The sequence below is a fragment of the Diabrotica virgifera genome, chromosome 3 (assembly GCF_917563875.1).
Source record: "Diabrotica virgifera virgifera chromosome 3, PGI_DIABVI_V3a".
Taxonomy (NCBI): domain Eukaryota; kingdom Metazoa; phylum Arthropoda; class Insecta; order Coleoptera; family Chrysomelidae; genus Diabrotica; species Diabrotica virgifera.
This window is the reverse complement of record NC_065445.1, coordinates 172,682,998-172,703,422: the sequence shown is the minus strand read 5'-3', so window position 1 is coordinate 172,703,422 and position 20,425 is coordinate 172,682,998. Positions and strand designations below refer to the sequence as shown.

Here is a 20,425-nt window from a genome sequence, read left to right as displayed (position 1 = left end):
AAAAAAACACTTTTCCGGATTTTTCAAGATGGCGCAGGTAACGGAAAAATCTGAAAAAAATCAGAGAGATAGCTTTTGATAAAATACACAAAATTCAAAAAAATTGGACCTGCAGCCCCCTCCAAAAAAAAGTTATAAGCTTTAAAAAGTTAAAAATTTTTTTGAGGTTATGTACACTCGACCTACGGGTCCATAAAAAATGGACATGTTTTGTAAAAGTCTCAGATATATGTGTGAATTTTTTGAAATTTTGAAATCAATTGCAACCCAACTAAAAAAAAATTAAATATAAAAATCTACCTTTTTGGCTGTGGGGGGAGGGGTAAGGGGGGTGGCGAGCTAAAAATCCGCGTTATCTCATTTTTTAATTGCATAGAACGTAAAAAAAATAAAAATATTGAATTCTGGGAGTGAGGGCATTTTGCCTATCTTAACGGGGGGTACCCTTTAAGGAACAATAAGTGGAATAAACTTTTAAGAATATTGTTAAAAGTTTGTATGTATTTACATATTTGTTTGTGTTTAAAGACTTTTAATATACACTGAAACACGAAATATAAAATGTGTTAAAACATGTTTATCCCCGTACTGATTCGTTAAATTAATAAACATAATTTCAATTATAACTGTAATAACAGTAAGTTTCCACGTTAACAAAAATAAACAGAATAATTCAATTTGGACGTTACGAATTGTCCGTTACGAATTTGTATTGTTACGAACTGTCGCCGTTACCAAGTGTCGCTGTTACGAACTGTCGCCGTTACGAGTTGTCCGTTACTACTTGTCCGGTTACGAACTGTCGCGTTACGAGGTGTCTGGTCACGGTCTGAACGATATACAACATAGTGGCTCAGCTATACAGAACGACAACAGGTTCAGGCGATTTCAGTGCTTTATGTTCTCGTCTATAAGACGCTACAAGATACGCTTTCAAACAATATCAAAGGTAAATTATTAAATAAATACACTTTTAACCGACAAAATGTTTTTCTTTATACACAATATAATATTTTTAACTGTTACATTCAATTTCCCAATCCTTAGGATCTAGACAAAATTTCTCAAATAATTTCGTATATTCAGAATAATTACAATTAAAGCCACATTCTAAAATATCCAACTGCTCCAAATCATCTTGTGTTCTATGAAATACGTTAATGTAGAAACTTCCATCGGTGTGTCGCCTGAGTTCATAAATGACAGCTTCTCCAAATTTGACGAGTTTTTTAAACGCCTCCATTGATTTTAGTAGTGGTAAGACAGTTAGGTCATGTGCGCTTATCAAAAGAAACTTAGGTCTATGAGTTAATGATGAATCTGAGAAACTGTCAAAGTACTGGAAGAGGTATTGGTAGAGGCAACCAATACGTAACCTTATCATGTCTGAAGTGCCAGCAATAGAACCACCATACAGCAAAACTGAAAAGATATATTTTAATTAATTATTTGAAACGTTTTTGACTAGTTAAGAGTTTTGCTAGTAGATATCTAACTAAAACCTTTACCAGCAAGTTTTTTAGTTATTTTCATATTGAATGGAAGTAAACAAAACCTTAAATATTTTTCCACAAGGAAGAACTTCCTGTAGTTGGCTGTATACCATTAATTACAAGTGAAATTTAATAAAAAAATTTTTTCTTGGTAAAAGGTATATTAGTGTAAAAAGCCCTAAAGGGCTACAAACATATGAACAAAACGTTTTCGCTCTGTAACAAGAGTATCATCAGTGTTACAAGAACATGGTGAGCCAACTAAAAAATACAAAGGTCAAAGCCTTTCAAAAAACAGACAAAAGTCTTATATAAATGAAAACATCGAAAAATCCAAAGGATGGAAAAAATTCCTAAGGATACGGCCCTAGGGCAACATATGACTCCCACACGTTGTAAGTGGGTCAAGAGTTGCCTGCCACCACTTATAACAGAATGACCTAGTTATCTTTTGACCCACTTAAAACGTGTGGGAGTCATATGTTGCCCTAGGGCCGTATCCTTAGGAATTTTATCCATCCTTTGGATTTTTTGATGTTTTCATTTATATAAGACTTTTGTCTGGTTTTTGAAAGGCTTTGACCTTTGTATTTTTTGGTTGGCTCACCATGTTTTTGTAACACTGATGATGCTCTTGTTACAGAGTGAAAACGTTTTGTTCATATGTTTGTAGCCCTTTAGGGCTTTTTAAACTAATATACCTTTTACCAAGAAGAAATTTTTTTATTAAATTTCACTTAAACATTTTTGTTACAAAAATTACTACTCGATAACGGATTATTATAAACAGAAATCTATTGAATAGAAAAATTGTGATTTCCGCAGTTACCTACACTACGTTAAAGGCTTCTTGAGGTCAGTTTGGTATCTTATAAAGAAATTATATCTAAACAAATGTTTAAAATAATAGGTACCTAACATTCCCCAAAAAATACCCAAATATTTTGAAACACTAGACATTGAGTGTCTGAGTGTCTAGAAGATCGTACTAAGAAATATCAGTTCAGGAAACTTTTAGAAAAAAGTGTGATATAAACTAACAATAGGATGAAATACTATTGAGGTGGGGGTGTGAAATATACCTATCGTACTTCAATAGAACTAGTAACACCTATATATTATACAAATCAATTCTACATGCAGTGGAGGTTAAATGCTTGCTTAGCCTACTCCAGATTTTTCTCCAAACCTTTGGTGGTTCAGTTATCTTAAACTCTTTTAAATCGTCTTCTACCGCTTTTGTCTACTTTATTCTAGCTCTATACAGCTTTATACATCATTAAGTAGATAATAATCTGTTAACGGTACGTGATGTACCTGCCAACCTTTAATAGTCACCTATTGTTTGTAATTTTAAGTTTAACCTATTATTTCTAGGAAGTTAAGGACAATAAACAAGAGTATAATTAGAATACATCATTAAATAGATAAATATGACTATTATCAGATTCCCGGAAATAAACAATATTGAGAAAAGGGATTTCAATTTCAATTTTTTTTACTGTAAAATTTGGCGCCCCTGTTTTAAGGGCTGTTGTCTTTTGTTTAAAATGAGTTTTTTTTCTGCTAGTGTTATAGAAAATACTAATTAAAAAAACGAAGGGCGCCTATACTACTTTTGCAGGCGGACGCGCTGTAACTTAGCACCGGTACTGCTCGTAGTAAGCAAAATTATCTCTTGGGGATTTTAAGAACTCCAAAAGTCATTTTAGAAACTGAACTGCAGTTTCAAGTTCAATCTCTTCTCTCTGTAATGATTTCCTGACAGCGTTGATGAGTTCTAAAATTGTTGCCTAAAATTCATCAATTATGAATGTTTTTGTTTTGACAGTTCTTTCAACAAACACTTAGCCTCACGAACTGTTTCAGCTTTCTGATTAAGGTCTTGAGCAAGAGTATGAAGAGGATATTTGAAGGCGTTGTAACCTTTAGACAAAGCTCTTGTTGCATCAGCCCTTGCAGTCTATATAGTGCTGCTTGTTCTTTTAATGACAATGATTAGATCGTGGTGAATGGGATGGTTTAGTTAAGTTTCATTTAAGCATTTGATTGTAGCTTCCCAACGGGTGGGTAGAGGCTGAAAAAAAGTTATACACGAACTGAACAAATCCAAAATACGATATTGCTCTAACAGGTCCAGCACAACTTTTAGCAGCACTTACTCCAACTAAGCGAGTGTGCGACTGTGCGGCACAAAAAATGTAAATTACACGTTTGTTAATGTTAGATAAATGAGCCTGGAAACTATTGTATTTGCCTGATATGTAGCGAAAGGCATGGGTAATGAAGGAGAGGGTATCGAGTGGGCGCTGTCTCATTTGTTGCTCTTGCTCTTACTACTTTTCTAAAAAACTGTGCAGACTGATAGGCAGTACTGTTTCTTCTATCAAGTGGCATTCATTAGCGACTTATTCTCATAACATATGCTTTCATTTTTTTTTCATTTTGGGCACTTCGAGGCCCCCGTTGGAGCCGGGGCCGAGGCCTCTAGGCAATTACCTACTTTGCCTATTCATTAACTGGCACTGGCGATAACCGTCTCCATTCACAGTAACATTCTGGCCGGCCTCTGTTTTAAAGACACCTGGACCGACGATTCCACCGGCCCATAATCCACACCAAACAGTCTTCTTTTCTGAATATAATGGCAACTCTTGTACCTCTTCGGGTTGCTCATCAAGCGAAATACGGGCGTTTTGTTTATTCATGTCCCCATTAAGCCAAAAATGAGCCTCATCGTAACACAATTTTTTTTTTCGAAAACAGTGGATCTTCTGCAAGCCTATCAAGAGCACTTCGACTGAAACGGTGACGACTCGGAAGGTCCATCGTCCTCAGATCTTGTACTAATTAAATTTGTAAGCTTTTACACCAAGATTCTTACGTAATATACGCCAAGTTGTTGTATACGACAAGCCAAGCTATTGATAACTGCGACGAATCGATTCTTCGTTACCTTCGTGTACACAATCCGTTACCGCCGCCATATTTTCTTCAGTATGTGCTGAATATGGTCTATTTAGTCATGTGTTATCCAATAATGAAAACAGGGATTTAAACTTACTGATGGTATAGCGAATTGTGCGTTCGGTAGGCCAATTATATGGACCATAAGTTACTCTAACTCTAAGCGCACGAAACACTCATTGAACGCCTATTTTAGTAATACAGCTGAATAATTTCTAGAAGTAGTGTCGAGCTAAGTCTTTCCAGGATGAAATGTCAAACAATACTGAATAAAAATGCGACGTCAGGTGATACGATTTAAACACGACGTTTAAACACACAATCTCCCATCAAATTCCCACCAAAAAAGTACCTCTAAATGAATCACCCTTTAGAAATACAAGCACTCTAATTTTTACAAGAATGGTCGGTTCCTTAACAAATATGGAAGGTATATTACAAACGTTTTGTCAACCACGTAGTTTCCTTTGCTCCTTATATAATATAGAAAACAAGAATAAATAACCGCTAAACGCAGTAAAAATGAGTGGCGCATACAATAAGCAAAGATTATGAAAAAATCTTTTAAAATAAAACTAGAATTTTGTTTTGCATCAAAATGGAAATACATTTTCGCGCCACGTAATATTCATATCAGATCTTTTGTAGCTGGAATATTGTATGCGCCACTCGTTTTTACGGCGTTTAACGGTTTTTTTATCATTGTATCAGGGCCCTGATTCTAAATCAAATTTCGACACTAAACAAGTCGCTTTCAATATGGCGATGGCGACTGTCGAAATTATTTGACACGGAGATGAATGAATGGCCAAAAGCGAGGTTAGGTTTAGTTTAGATGTGTTTTGTTTATTTCTTGCAAGGAAAACTAAATCAAAAGGTATTATAATATAGCTGGGTTTAATTGAAATTTGCTTGTTTTGAGGAATTAGATAGAATAGTATTAAATTAGAAATATAATAATTGAGAATGTCCACAACATGAATCATCAACTCAATGAAAGATGTGAGGTAATAATCTGGGAAAATTAGTAAAAAACAAGGAAAATTAATTACCAGCTATTTTATTGCTGGACATGCTGAAATAAAATCTTCAAGATTTCCTATATTAGTAATATAGCTGTGCAAAGTCCACAGAAAGTGTGCTATTTTGTTTATAAACAAATTAGCGCTCCGAAATCTTTTTTTTTATTATTGCTCTAAAACTCCGAAAATTTTAACTTTAAACCAAAACACTCACATAAAAATTGACAGTAATTTAATTCTGCACATTAATAATTTATTCCAATTTCCTTCGACGGAAATTTTCTTCGGAAAATTCGGGTTTTCCAAACAAAATCTTTAATTTTCAACTAAAATTTGAGGGAAGTAATTATTTATCAATAATTAAATAATTTGGTGACAGTGACATAAATCTTTTTTGTTATGAGTGTCTTGAAGATATGAAAATTTGTATGTACAAAGAAGACCGGAATTAAAAGGTATCTAATGGTTCAAAGATTAAAATCCTGTTGTTTATAACTCTGTCGCAAATGCCGGTCAAATTTGACCGGTTATACCTGGAATCACTCCTCGCAATTCAATTTGTTTTTCTTCGAAAAGGACACAGAAGCCGTGCTCTTTTCAACAGCGTTAACTTAATTTAATTTCATCTAATATTTTCTGAGGGGTTCTATTTGTTTATAAGCCAAAAAATTGTTTCTTTATAACATTCCCGAGACCGCTCAAATGGTCCAATTTCAATCCTGTAAGGTACGTTGAATAGGTATAGTGCTTTTTTATATGAAAATCATAGTTATTCTGGTGTATCATAATCTTTCTGGTTATTATTTCGACCGAAATTTTTTAATTAACATTTTAATTATTGCTAAACTATTGGTTAGATTGTCGCCGGTCTCCTGATATACAGAGAGGGGCTAAATTATGGAATAAATTCATTTTCTCTAAAATGGACGATTTTAGAGAAAAATCCCGAAACAGGTCGATTTTTATTTTTAAATTAAATTTCTTGGCATATATTTCAAACTAGTGACGTCATCCATCCGAGCGTGATGACGTAATTATTTTTTTAAATAGGAATATGGGTTCGTGTTGTAGCTCATTTACAAAGGCGTTCAATTCTCTATTCAGTATTATAAACATTAGTTTCATTATTTATACAGGGAGGCCAAGAAAAATTTTGAATTAAATTAATTGACGCAAGAAGAAGAATGCATGTAATTTATTTAACTCAAAATACATTGTATTGCTGTCAGAAAATAGAAAAAAATGTTTATTTTGCAAATAAACATTGCTTTTAGCTTAAATTAAAAGTTCAAACTGCCAATAGGTAGGAGGGAGTCTGTTTGTGATTTAATTTAAGCGAAAAGAAATGTTTATTTGTGAAATAAACCTTTTTTTCTATTTTCTGACAGCAGTACAATGTATTTTGAGTTAAATAAATTACATACATTCTTCTTTTTGCGCCAATTAATTTAATTCAAAATTTTTTTTTGGCAACCATGTATAAATACCTAATGATATTAATGTTTATATTACTGAATAGAGAATTAAACGCCCTTTCAAATGACCTACCACACGACCCCTATTCCCATTAACAAAATTATCGATTACGTCATCACGCTCAGATGGATGACGTCACTAGTATGAAATATATGCCAAAAAATTGTAATTTAAAAATAAAAATCGACCTCTTTCGGGATTTTGCTCCAAAATCGTCCGTTTTAAAGAAATGAATTTATTCCATAATTTAGCCCCTCTGTATAATCTACTATAATAAATCTTTCATGTCTTCAATTATTTAATTATTGATAAATAATTAGGTACTTCCCTAAAATTTTAATTGAAAATGGCAGATTTTTTGGGAAAACTCGGATTTTCTGAGTAAAATTTTTGTTGAAGGAAATCGGAAAAAAAATAACTTTGTGCAGAACTAAATTACGGTGAATTTTTATTTGAGTGTTTTTGGCTCAAAGGAAAAAATATAGGAGTTACAGACCACTAATTGAAAAAAAAAAGAAGATTTAGGAGTGCTAATTTGTTTATAAATAAAATAACACACTTTCTGCGGACTTGTCATACCCCATATTACTAATATATGCAATCTTAAGATTCGATTTTAGCAATAAAATAGCTGGTAAATAATTTTTCCCAAAAATGGTATTTTTTCGATAATTTTCCCAGACTATCAACAAAATCCAAGAAACCGAAGCGCCAACCCAAATTCTGAGCAGTCTCAACATAATAAGGTTAATATCCCCAAGAATCGCGCGGTGTCGAAATGAAATTGCGACTGTCGAAATGAATTAGAATCAGGCCCCAGGAGTTTTTCAAAGTTATTTATAAATTAAATGTATAAAGTTGAATGCAATGTTTCTCGATTACACTTTAAGCTTTATTAATGGTCGCCTTTGTCGCATTATCTCCCAAATGATCTAGTGTCCATCGAATCTACCCTAGATTTTTTTCTATTCGAAATAGATTGAAAAAAATATTGGGATGGCCAGTAAATGAACTCGGATTGCCCGTTGACAGATAAAATTAGCGTCGTAACCACTACAACTACATAAACCATTTAGGGAATAATCGTTAATTGGATTATAATTTTGTAGCTTAATAACTTTTAAAGGGCTTAACCGATTTTGTTCACTAAACATGAGTTTGAAACGTATTGACAAGTAGTACGTATCTCGTACGACTCGTATCTTATGCATCTAAGGTCAAGTATAATAACTGAAGCGATTACAGGAATTATTGAGCTTGAAAAACCGTTTTTCCCATAAGAAATAGATTTGATCATACTTATGAAGCCCATAACTTAAAAATTCGAATTTTCCCGGATATAAGGTATACACCGTTAGATTTGTCTAGAGTCCTTCTACAAACGCTCAGTTATTGGCGTAATTCGTAGGTTGAAATTTTGAGTAATTTTCGAAAAACCAAAATTTTCAAAGCTTAGTTTTTCAGTTTTTCGGCTATACTGAGCCGTGTGTATGTCTGATCCTGACAGCTTAGACACCATTTTAAAGCTTAACTCAACGGTATTGATTTGGTGTATTTATTGTTCTGCTTTCTCTTCTTGAACCGAAGATATATACCGCCAAAAAATATGCCGTTTTGTACCTACCAAGTCCTATAGCTGGCTTACGGTCAGTTTCACAAGCTGCGATTAACCCTAGCGGTCAACTAACCTTTGCCCACAGTCTAACTGACAGATGCTGTTTCACAACCACAGATTCAATCATGGTTAGTTGACCGTAAGTTTTGTTTTATTTTTCTTATGTTGGTAGGAAATTATGGACAATGATCACAAGAAATAACATTTTTATGGAGAATTATCAGATCAGCTGATCAGTCAGATGAGTTTTGATTAATTTTTATTAGCATAAATTCAATAGATTGTTATATTTTTTTAGGACTATTTGTTGTATATATTTTTTAGGGATTTTATATTGAGTTGTGGAGTTTATTTTGCAAATTAAGGAAAATATATGTGTGGTTAGGATATTGATTGCGAGACTTGTGGTTTCATTTGCACAATCATATTTTTGATGTTGATTCTTGCTATCTTGCCTTAAAAATTCATATATTTTAACATATCTCCTATGGGATTAATAAAATTTGATATATTATGGTTGAATCTTAGATTTTTGACCAAATAAATTATTAGTATGCAGAACTTTTTTTGATGTATCTTTTGTTCGTAAAATTAATATTAAAAATGCTTCCCATACGTGGCCAACTAAAGTACACACGCTGTATATTACATGCGCATTATACATTTCAAGTTTTGCTTAAGAACAATATTTGTTTTAAGGTCTTTCGCCAAAGTCGTTAAAATTAAATTGTTAATATAAAAACATGTAGCAAGCAAGAGACTATATATTATATTATGTGTATTAATTATCCCAGGAAGCAAATCATTTAAAAATCGAAAAATTATTGGCCTCTGAAATGCTAAACACATTTATATGTCTGGATCCCGCGTATGAAAAAAAGTTGATTAATAGCAAGCTGAAAATTTGTTAATAGCTTAAGGGTGTCTAGTCGGACAAACTTTGATATACGGGGAACACTGGAACAGGGGAAGTTTTAATTGTGGAACAGGTTAAAAATTTGGAACGTTCAGACCACGAAAACGGCACATGTATTTTGTCCGACAGAACAGACTTAAACTCTCCGAACAGAGATTAAACTCTCATGCAAAAATCAGACTGCTATTTATCACCAAATGGGCGTTTTAATGAGTGGAACATGCAGAATATGTCAAATAACAGAAATTGTGACAGGTGATAAATAGCAGTCTGATTATTGCATAAGAGTTTAATCTCTGTTCGGAGAGTCTGTTCTGTCGGACAAAATAAATGTGCCGTTTTCGTGGTCTGACCGTTCCAAATTTTTAACCTATTCCAAAATTAAAACTGCCGCTGCTCCAGTGTTCCCATATATCAAAGTTTATCCGACTAGACACCCTTAAGCTATTAACAAATTTTCAGCTTGCTATTAATCAACTTTTTTTTCATACGCGGGATCCAGACCTATTAAGTACATCATATTAGAAATTCATATATCTGTAATTAATAATTTACGTGTATCACTCTCGATCACTCTACATTCTGTCCTGTCAATAAAACGAAATTAGGTTAGGATAACCTCTGGTTAAGAACTTAACCATCACTCCAAGCTCTGGTTAAAAATTCTGTCGGTTAACCACAACTTCGCCGTTGACCTGATATTGTGAAACACATCATATTTCGGGGTAACCTCTGGTTATCTCTTAACCACAAGTTAACTTGACTTTGTGAAACCGGCAGTTATGGGTAGTCAAAACTCACAAAGTACACCGGTTCTGAATCGGCCCTCACCACCTCTTCAAACACAGAAAAAAAATTCAGATCGGTTTAAATTTTCCACACACATACATACATACATATCCACAAACATTTTCTCTTTTTTAAATAAAATTTGACTCATATTTCTGAGCTCGGTAACTTTTGAACGGTACAACCGATTTTCAAAATTAAACATGCGTTGGAAAGGTAATGATCGCTTCTATTAGAAGCCGCAAAGGTCGGAGTTAAATTTTTAAAATTTTTGGGAGTTTTGGGGACGAGAACGTCCTGAACTTTAAGATGGGAGTTGGCCCAATTTTAAATTCAGTCAGATTTAAAAAATCGAAAATTTCGTGTATATATAGTGTCGCGTGTAGGGGGTGTAGGTGTGCGCCACTGGCGAGAAATGCCGATCTCTGGTAATAATTTTCTTTTAATGCATATTAATGCACGACCACATGTTGCGTGTGTGGTCCGTGATTATTTGGACGAGGCGAGGTTGGCATACAAACCATGAACTGGTCACTCTGCAGGCCTGATCTGAATCCCATAGAGAATTTGTGAGATATTATTGATCGTCAACAAAATAAGAAGAATGATCTGCACAATAGATTTAAAGTTGGAGCTAAGAATTATTTTGTCGAGGTACTACGTTTTCTCGATTTTGTTTTATAAAATGGAGGCTTGGGCATTGAATGCTGGACATTGGATGCGATATTAACGAAAAAACTGGAATCGTTTGAGTTGTAGGTGTAGGAATTTAAAAATATTGTGGACTGAACACTTCACAAACAAAGGGATTCTGAGAAAAATAAAAAAAGAAATGGAAATTTGAAATACAATCCAAACAACCAAAATGGAGTAGGGCAACCTTGGGCAAATTATTTATTTCGACGTAATAAAACCTAAAATACCATTGGAAGAGGGGGCCCGGGCTAAGCTGGGGCCCCCGAGACCTTTCGTAAACATATAAATGGTGACTGAGGAAATTCGTTATTTTGGCGAAATAAAAACTAAAATGCAAGTGGAATAGAGACCCCAGGTCCCAACTACTTTGTCTTAATCAATTTACCCCAGACCACATCTTGGTACATGAAAAGAACCACATATTGAAAAGAAAGTTATACATAAGATAAAATGAGCACATTAGGATCAGTCCCACCAGTACACTGACCAGCTTCACTGAGTGTGCTTGGCTCACACTGCAGTAGCTTGGCACCTTAAGGTGCTTTTAAATCAAAGTGAACACGAACGAAGTGACGAATTCGTAGGTGTTCGCTTGGTTATTCGTTCGGTACAAAGTAAGACGATTTTTTACATTATATATAACGAACGCATTCGTTGATAATCCGTCCGCAATCTCAAATACAGATGAAACTGTAATCATTAGCCCTGCTAATTTTATAGTTATTGTAGGACATGCTGAAAAAAAAAAGAAGAAGAGAGTGTGGTGTTCACATAGGAATGAGAATGCGCTTTCAAGGGGTTAAATATCAAACATTTTTCCGGGCCCCTGCCTTGCGCTGGGAGTAAATTCCCCAGACCTCCCGGTAGGGGGCCCCCAGATCACATTTGCCCCGGGGCCCCCAACATCGTAGTTACGGCCCTGTACTCTGGACATTCAATTATTATAATAATATGGTTAACTGAAGGCAGGTCGCAGATCAAAGAAACATGAAACGTAAATTACGTTTCATGGAAATAAAAACACTGCTAAACAAATATACGTCCGGCCATTTATGTAACTCTCCGAAAATAAAAATGAGTCATGAGCATGAATCACACTCGTTTCATTGGTAGGCGGACTTTGAGATTTGTTTAGCAGTGTTTTATTTTCATGAAACATGTTTTTCCTTTCATGTTTCATGTTTTTCGTTTCATGTTTCTTTGGTGTGCGGCTTGCCTTAAGAGCTGTTTGGTATCTTTGGCAGATTGGTGGTGGTTCTTTGGAGATTATGTAGCAGTAGGTAAGTCGTGTGTGTCTTTATTGAATAGGGTTACAGTCGCTTTCTTGCTTAGTAATGGAAGAATTGTCTATTCCGTTGGAGCGGCTGGTGCGTTTAATTGTTATTAACAAATTATGGTAAAATTAGGTATTTTTAAGGAATTATTAGAAGCCCTGTAAATAAATTGATAGTGTTAAGGTCTTCTCTGGTGCTTTTTGGTCACTGAATCGAATACTACTAGTCGCGATTACTCAAAATATGTTCTTATTTTGTTAATAAAAAATAATTATTTATTCGCCGAAAATCTCGAAATAATGCGCTATTTACAGCAATTTTGTAGTCTTCTTTAATAGTATTTTTATACACTAAATCGATTGGCACTACCCGTGATAGCTTAAACCACGTTCCGACTTTGTTATTAATAAATTATTGCAGAAATAACGGTTTATAGTACGTTTACTCACGGTTTTTGCTTTACATTTAAAAAAACCACTTGGATAGACATGAAATTTGGCATGCACGTAGGTAACATGTCAAACAAAACAAGTAATATTATTGTGCCGATGTGTGCTTTTACCCTGGGGGTGATTTTCACCCCCTTTCTGGGGCGAAAAAGAACCTTTAAAATAAGTCCGGCAGTGGATAAACTGATTAATTTTAAGCAACTTTTGTTCTATACAGTTTTTTTCACTAAGTCATTACTTTTCGAGTTATATGCGATTGAATATGTTCATTTTTCAACAAAAAACCCACGTTCTAAGACGGGTTTTCGCAAATAACTCAACAAGTAGGTATATTTAAAAATAAAATTTTAGCAAAAATATAAACTATACACCGAGAAAACAAGTTCTTTTCTCTTAAAACACCGATTTCTTTGAGCAATATTTCTTAAATGTTAACATATCCTATCAACTTAAACATACCGGTTCACATATAAAGAAATGAGTTTTTTAAACACAACTCAATTTCTTACAGATAGTTTCTTCAATACTAAGAAATGCATTAATGGTTACATTTAATTTTCTTTTCCTAAAGTTTTTATTTCTTAAATTGAAAACTATAAATATTTTGCAGTATAAGAAATATAATGTTAAGTTAGTTCATATTTATATTTGTGAACAAGAAATTTTCTTGCAATCAAATAAATATTTTAAACCGCAAGAAATAATTCTTCAGAAATACCCTCTGTAGTAACTGTGGTTATAAAATAAAAACTTTATCATTAATGCCGAAATGTTACTTGCAAGGAGATTTTATTCCACAAAAGAATTGCGCAGATTAACTATTTATGATTTAGTAGTCAGTGTTTGTCAAAATGGCGTGATATGTTCATGTTCGTATAGATGGATTTTGGATCTATTGGTGTTCTTTAAAAATTAACGGATATTTTGAAGGTACGTACGTATATAGGTATTAAATAAAAGTAAATTGAGTAAGTTAAGATGTAATAAAAATATTGTTGCGTATCCGAATGTTTATAAAAAAACATAATAGTATCTTTATATGCTTTTTAGGTATAATGATGGACAACTCTGAAATAAAGGAGCTTATTATTCTAACTGGGAAATAAGCCACAATTTAAAGCTCGGACAGAATGATATAATATATAGCGTCAGAACAATATTAAGAAAGAAGTTGTTAACCAACTGCGGGGCCTTCCAGAAATGGTAGAACTTTATACATGTAAGTACCTTTTTAAAAATGTGTATACTTATTATGTATCAACTATAATAGCTTTCTACTCTGGGCTAATTAGCAAAATACAAGGAAAAGTTATTTACCAGCAATACCAGTATGTATTAATAATATAGGTATGCAAAGTCCGCAGATAGTGTGCTACTTTTTTTATAAACAAAATGGCGCCCGAAAATCGTGTTTTTTTCAATGTTTGCTCTGTAACTCCAAAGATTTTAACTTTACACCAAAAATACTTAAATAAAAATTCACCGCAATTAAATTCTGCATAGAAACGTGTTTTTCCCGATTCACTTTGACGAAAACTTTCCCCGGAAAAAGCGGGTATTTCCAAAAAAATCTTTAATTTTCAACTAAAATTTTAGATAAGTAATTGTTAATCAATAATTAAATAATTTAGTAATGTAAAAGCCCTTTTCGTATAGATTATAATTCCAGAAGTCGATGGAAATTGAATGAACAGTTTAGCAATAATTGAATTGTTAATTAAAAATTTACGGTCGCTATAATAACGACAACAATTATGATGCATAAGAATAACTATGATTTTTTTTATAAAAAGACACTATACCTATCTAATGTACTTTACAGAATTGAAATTGGACTATATAAGCGGCCTCAGGAATATTTAAAAATTATAATCAATTGTTTGGCTTATAAACAAATAGAATATCTCGGGAAATATTAAACTAAATTAAAGTATAAAAACGGTATTCGAAAAACAGTGGAAGGACGCTTCTTTTAAAAGAAAAACGTTTAATTATGACGAGTGGTTCCTAAGATACAACCGGTCAAAGTTGACCGGAATTTACGGCAAAGATATAAACAATAGGATCATAATTTTCAAACCATCACCTTTTTATTTTTTGTCCTCTTTCTCCACACCAATTTTCATATCTTTAAAATACTCATAACATATATTATTATTATAATAAAAACTATCGATAATACGTGTGAAAATTGCCAAAAATAGCAAAATTCCAATCAAAAATTAGATTGGAGAAAAAGTAACCCTCAAAGTTCAAAATCGGTATACGTTAAAAAAATTCATTTTCTCGGCTTCCCATGGAGCAATTTCCTTCATTCTTTTTTTGTTCCCTAATAACTCGAGTAGAGCCATCGAACTAACGCATTATTAAATGTCAAACTTGCTTTTGTTTTGTTATAATAGATTAATTTATTTATAAGAACAGAAAACTACATATTTTTTCCAGTTGTAGGCTTTCCTTAGATAAACTTACTACAAGTGTACCTTTTAAAGTTAAAAACATAAATATTCTCATTTGAAAGCTGTATAATTATTTAAACAATTTTTATTTAAACAAATTAAAATTTTGTGTTATAATAAATAAATAAATGTATTATAACAAAACAAAAGCAAGTTTGACATTTAATAATGCGTTAGTTCGATGGCTCTACTCGAGTTACTTGGAAAAACTAAAAGAATGAAGGAAATTGCTCCATGGGAAGTCGAGAAAATGCATTTTTTTTAACTTATACCGATTTTGAACTTTGAGGGTTACATTTTCTCCAACCTAATTTTTGATTGGAATTTTGCTATTTTTGGCAATTTTCACACGTATTATCGATAGTTTTTATTATAATAATATATATGTTATGAGTATTTTAAGGATATAAAAATTGGTGCGAAGAAAGAGAACAAAAATAAAAGGGTGATGGTTTGAAAACTATGATCCTATTGTTTATATCTTGCCGTAAATTTTGGTCAAATTTGACCGGTTGTGTCTCAGGAACTACTCATTATAATGAAACGTTTTTCCTTTTAAAAGAAGCGTCCTGCCGCTGTTTTTCGAATACCGTTGGTGCAATTTAATTTAGTTTGATATTTTTCGAGATATGCTATTTGTTTATAAGCCAAAAAATTCTTTATAATTTTAAATATTCCTGAGGCTGCTTAAATAGTCCAATTTCAATTCTGTAAAGTACATTAGATAGGTATAGTGTCTTTTTATGAAAAAATTGTAGTTATTCTTATGTATCATAATTATTGTCGTTATTATAGCGACCGTAAATTTTTAATTAACAATTCAATTGTTGCTAAACTGTTCATTCAATTTCCATCGGCTTCTGGAATTTTAATCTATACGAAGAGAGATTTCATATTACCAAGTTATTTAATTATTGATTAACAATTACTTATCTAAAAGTTTAGTTGAAAATTAAAGATTTTGTTGGAAAAACCCGCTTTTTCCGGGGAAAGTTTTCGTCGACGTAAATCGGAAAAAACACGTCTCTATGCAGAATTTAATTACGGTGAATTTTTATTCGAGTGTTTTTGGTGTAAAGTTAAAATCTTTGGAGATATAGAGCAAAAATTGAAAAAAACACGATTTTCGGGCGCCATTTTGTTTATAAAAAAAGTAGCACACTATCTGCGGACTTTGCATACCTATTTTATTAATATATACAATCATAAGATTCGATTCCAGCAATAAAATTTCTGGTAAATAGCTTTTCCCAAAAATGGCCTATTCTCCGATAATCAGCCCAGACTATTCTTGAATGTATCGTCTTCTATAAAAATATACAATACACCGCTATATCAAACATGGCGGGTGTAACGCTGAGGATGTTTTCTGTTCATTTATTTGAGATTAAGAAATCAGTTAGCACAAAAAAATATTTTTATGGTTAAGAAAAGTTATTGCCGAAAACTGTGAATTAGTTAATATGTATTAAATGACTTAAGATGTAAACTAATGATACTTTCCCGTAATAAAATTTCTTAATGATTAGGTACGCTCTCTCTTTTAGATTATAAAAATAAAGAAAATTACATATTATTATGTCTGCTTCAATGTTTTACATTGGTTGTATTTTCCCTCTTATTTTAGCTCAACAATGTTTATTTTGTGACTTAATATTAATTATACAGATAAATAATTATTATTTAATTAACAAAAACAAAAAAATTAACAAAGGTGTGTAGGTTAAATAATGCCATGCTTGAACTAAATATGATTGATTATTATTAGTATTAATAGTTCTTATGTGGGGCCGTGTACTTGTTTTTTTTTTGTATTCACTAAATTTGTCAAAATAAATATCTATATCTTTATAAAAAATTTTTATTAAAATAAGTTTACTCTTTCTACATAACGATTTTGTTTTAGTGAATAGCTGATATACAAAGTGCTATTAACAAAAGAAGGAAAATTTGAAGAAGTTGGATTTGCCTCTCCATCCTTTTATTGTTGCGTAGAAGCCAGTGGTTTAAGAGTGGAGAAAATATTTGTATGTAATAATAACGTTTTATATCTTGTTTTTGTTAATAAGTAATGATTTTACCTTAACCCAATAATTTATTTCGTCGTGTGTAATATCACTTTATTTTCAAGAAATATTAACGTGACTCTAAATATACGTTTATATCTGCGAAATATATGTCTTAACATTAAATATATTAATTATTAATAGTAAGATAATAATATTCCTTACTAAGAAATATTATTGCTCAGAAAGAATAGTTTTGTAATGTCAAGAAAATATATTTTTATAACTAAGAAAATTAATTAACATCAAGTGTAATTTCTTTCTGATAAATGGGTTGAAGTTTGCCAGAAAGTGATTGTTCAATCATGTTTACGATACATTTCTTTGGCTATAGTAAAATTTATTTGAAATATTTTAGAAAATTATATATTACATACAAAGATATATTTCTTAGGCTATATGCAAAGTCGATCTTTCTTAAATATAAATAAAGTTTCTTTATGTCAAGAATTTTTTCTCTCGGTGTAAAAAGTGAAAAAAACGGTGTAAGTGTAAGGTCCGTAGACCCAGTAGAAGTGGAGTTGTAGCTAATGAACCACAGTCTAATTCTTGTTTCTTTTTGGAAAAAGTATTTAGTATCAAACATAAGCAAGTTACGCTCAAAACAAAGTTGGTCCATTTTTTTTGATAAAAAAAGCTAGAAAATCACCCCTAACTAGCACCTCAACTAAAATTAATCATTACCGCTTCACAAGTTGCTTTACTTATGTTATATTTATATGATCTGTAAGTTTCATCAGTTCGAAAATGCTTCTTAAACCACCAAAAACGTGTTTTTTTTTGTTGAAAAATGAAGATTTTCACTCGCAAATAACTCGAACACTATTGACGTGAAAACACTGTATAGAACGAAAGTTGCTTGGAATTAATCAGTTTCAGAAATATTAACATTCATAGATTGAGATACCTGGTCAAGATTTTGTATATTAATTGATTCAGTAGTGCAGTTTTCGTCTTTATGCCCTGTGCCCTGTGGTACTATATTTAGAGCAATTTAGACCATCTAACGAAAGATAAATTTTGTAACGGGTATTGTCGTGAGATATTAGAAGTGAATTTGGGATCAGATTATTAATTGTTGGAGCAACAAATACTTGACGCCTAAAGCTTAATTGCTTTATGACTGTATTCAGATATTTATTGACTGTATTGAGATTCAGGCATGCCAACTTTTAAAAATGTTATTTTAAACACTGCAGTAAGCACCAATTTTTTTAGCTCTTCTTCGATTATAGTATTTGGAATACTGGGACAGACATTTGATGTCACTAGTCGGCTCGCAGAAGTAATTAATCTTCTGATCTCGATGTCGTTTCCTTGTATTGAAACGGATTTGTGATTGTGCAGTAAATTTTCTACGATTGTGGTGTTACTAAGATAGATGCATACTCGATTGTTTGAGATATTGGACGAGAAGACGATATCTTTTGGTTGTACTAAAGTTCCTATTGCTGTTATATACTCATTTATTTTTGTGTCTGGTACAGATGACAAAACGACTGCTTGTTCTCTGAATGGGAAATAAAGTCGGTTACGGCATTGGAGTAGGTTATTGTTGAAGGTGTGGAAGAAGTGGTTGGTGTTGATAATGGTTTGGTGCTTGCTGTATGAGCTAAATCTCTATCCATTTTTAATTTTTGTTTTCTTTATTGATGGAATTGTCTAGAGCCGCTCCTGACTTAAGGTAATTAAGCTGGTGTGTCGCCGTTTTTATTTTTAATAAAAATGGAATTTCTGTTTGGCTAGTTTTCAACAGTGTCCATTAAATGGTTTCATATGGCCAAAATGAAAATTGTACTTACAATTTTTTTCTTTTCTTCACTAAGTAACCACTTTGGCTTCACTCTTATTACAAACTTGTTTTTTAAATTTGGGTGTAAACTAACAAAAACACGTTTTAATTCGGAGCTGTTTATCGATACTTTTATAAATGAGGTCCAGGGTCGGAGTGACGTTAGTAAAGTTTATTTATGCTGTTTTCTTAGGTGTTAGTTGTTTTATGTCAATCAATTTTGTGTAAGTAGTGTTTCTTTGCTTGCAAGTGCTTTAAACTTGTTACGTTTAAAGGGGTGTACAATTTTTAAAAATAGAGATATTCAGATGATTTTTTACAAAATCTTTAGAAAAGATGAAGCTATCTCGCACTATTAGTAAGATGTAGTGTTTGTTTCTAATAAATTCCACAGCGTGTTGCAAAATAAGATGAAAAAACCAAACTTCCTTTTTACACTCCATAACTTTCACATGGGTAAAACTGGGTTACATGGGTATTTATCCCATTTACACGGATAAAACTTTGGTATTTCTCAGAAAATACATTAATTGCTTAAAAATAAACATATAAAGCGAAAACAAATCATCGGAATCCCATTAACGGTTTAGAATAAAGATAGCTTCAAACTTATGGTAAAGTTCCCGTCATTTGGGAAGGCACTAATTTGCATATTATTGCACGTTTATAGGAGTCAAAATTTAAGTTTCTTCCTAAGCTACGCCTTAGCATTAAATAATTTCAATAGTCAGTAGCAAAATTTCAATATCACTAACACCATTTTTAGATGCGCCGTAATATGCCAGTATTAGTGCCTTCCCAAATGACCTCTTCCCAAATATCAACAAGGGTGATCTACTTAAACATCAAAATGAGCACCAGATATATCCTAAAGTTCATTCAAGTAAACGCACCTACTACAGGCCATTCAGACGAAGAAGTCCAAATATTCTACGACCAAATATCCTGCGCAATCAAGGAAAATCTTGGCCACTTCTTAATAACAGGCGGTGATTTCAACGCCAAAATAGGTACCAAGGAAGACCCCTCTGAAATAATATTGGGAAATTTTGGAAGCGAAGGCAGAAATGATAAAGGCAAACAACTATTAACTTTTCTTTTGGAAAACAATCTCTATCAAATGTACAGCTTCTTTAAAAAGAAAAAAACACAGAAGATGGACCTGGGAAAGTCCTGATGGAAAAACAAGGAACGAAATCAACTATTTCTTAACAAACAAAAAAGAATTATTTAAAGACGTAAATGTGTTAAACCAGTTCAGTACATCAGTGATCACAGGTTAGTAAGAACTAAAATAACGATATCGATCGAAAAGGAAAGACCCAAAATGATAAATAAGAAACACCCAAAGAAATGGACAAAACCAAATAATATTCAGGAGTTCGAAAAATATATTAATGATACATTGAAA

General features: G+C 32.4%; 1 protein-coding gene across 1 annotated transcript in view; it reads right to left on the bottom strand.

Moving 5' to 3' along the window:
* Positions 1-971: 971 nt before the first annotated feature.
* Positions 972-20,425, bottom strand: part of LOC114342161 (prostatic acid phosphatase) — a 61,148-nt gene continuing 41,694 nt past the window's right edge. Inside the window, exon 5 of the mRNA XM_028292944.1 lies at positions 972-1,422. Coding sequence (XP_028148745.1) covers positions 1,016-1,422 — 407 coding nt within the window. The 3' untranslated portion in view covers positions 972-1,015. The remainder of the gene's footprint in view (positions 1,423-20,425) is intronic.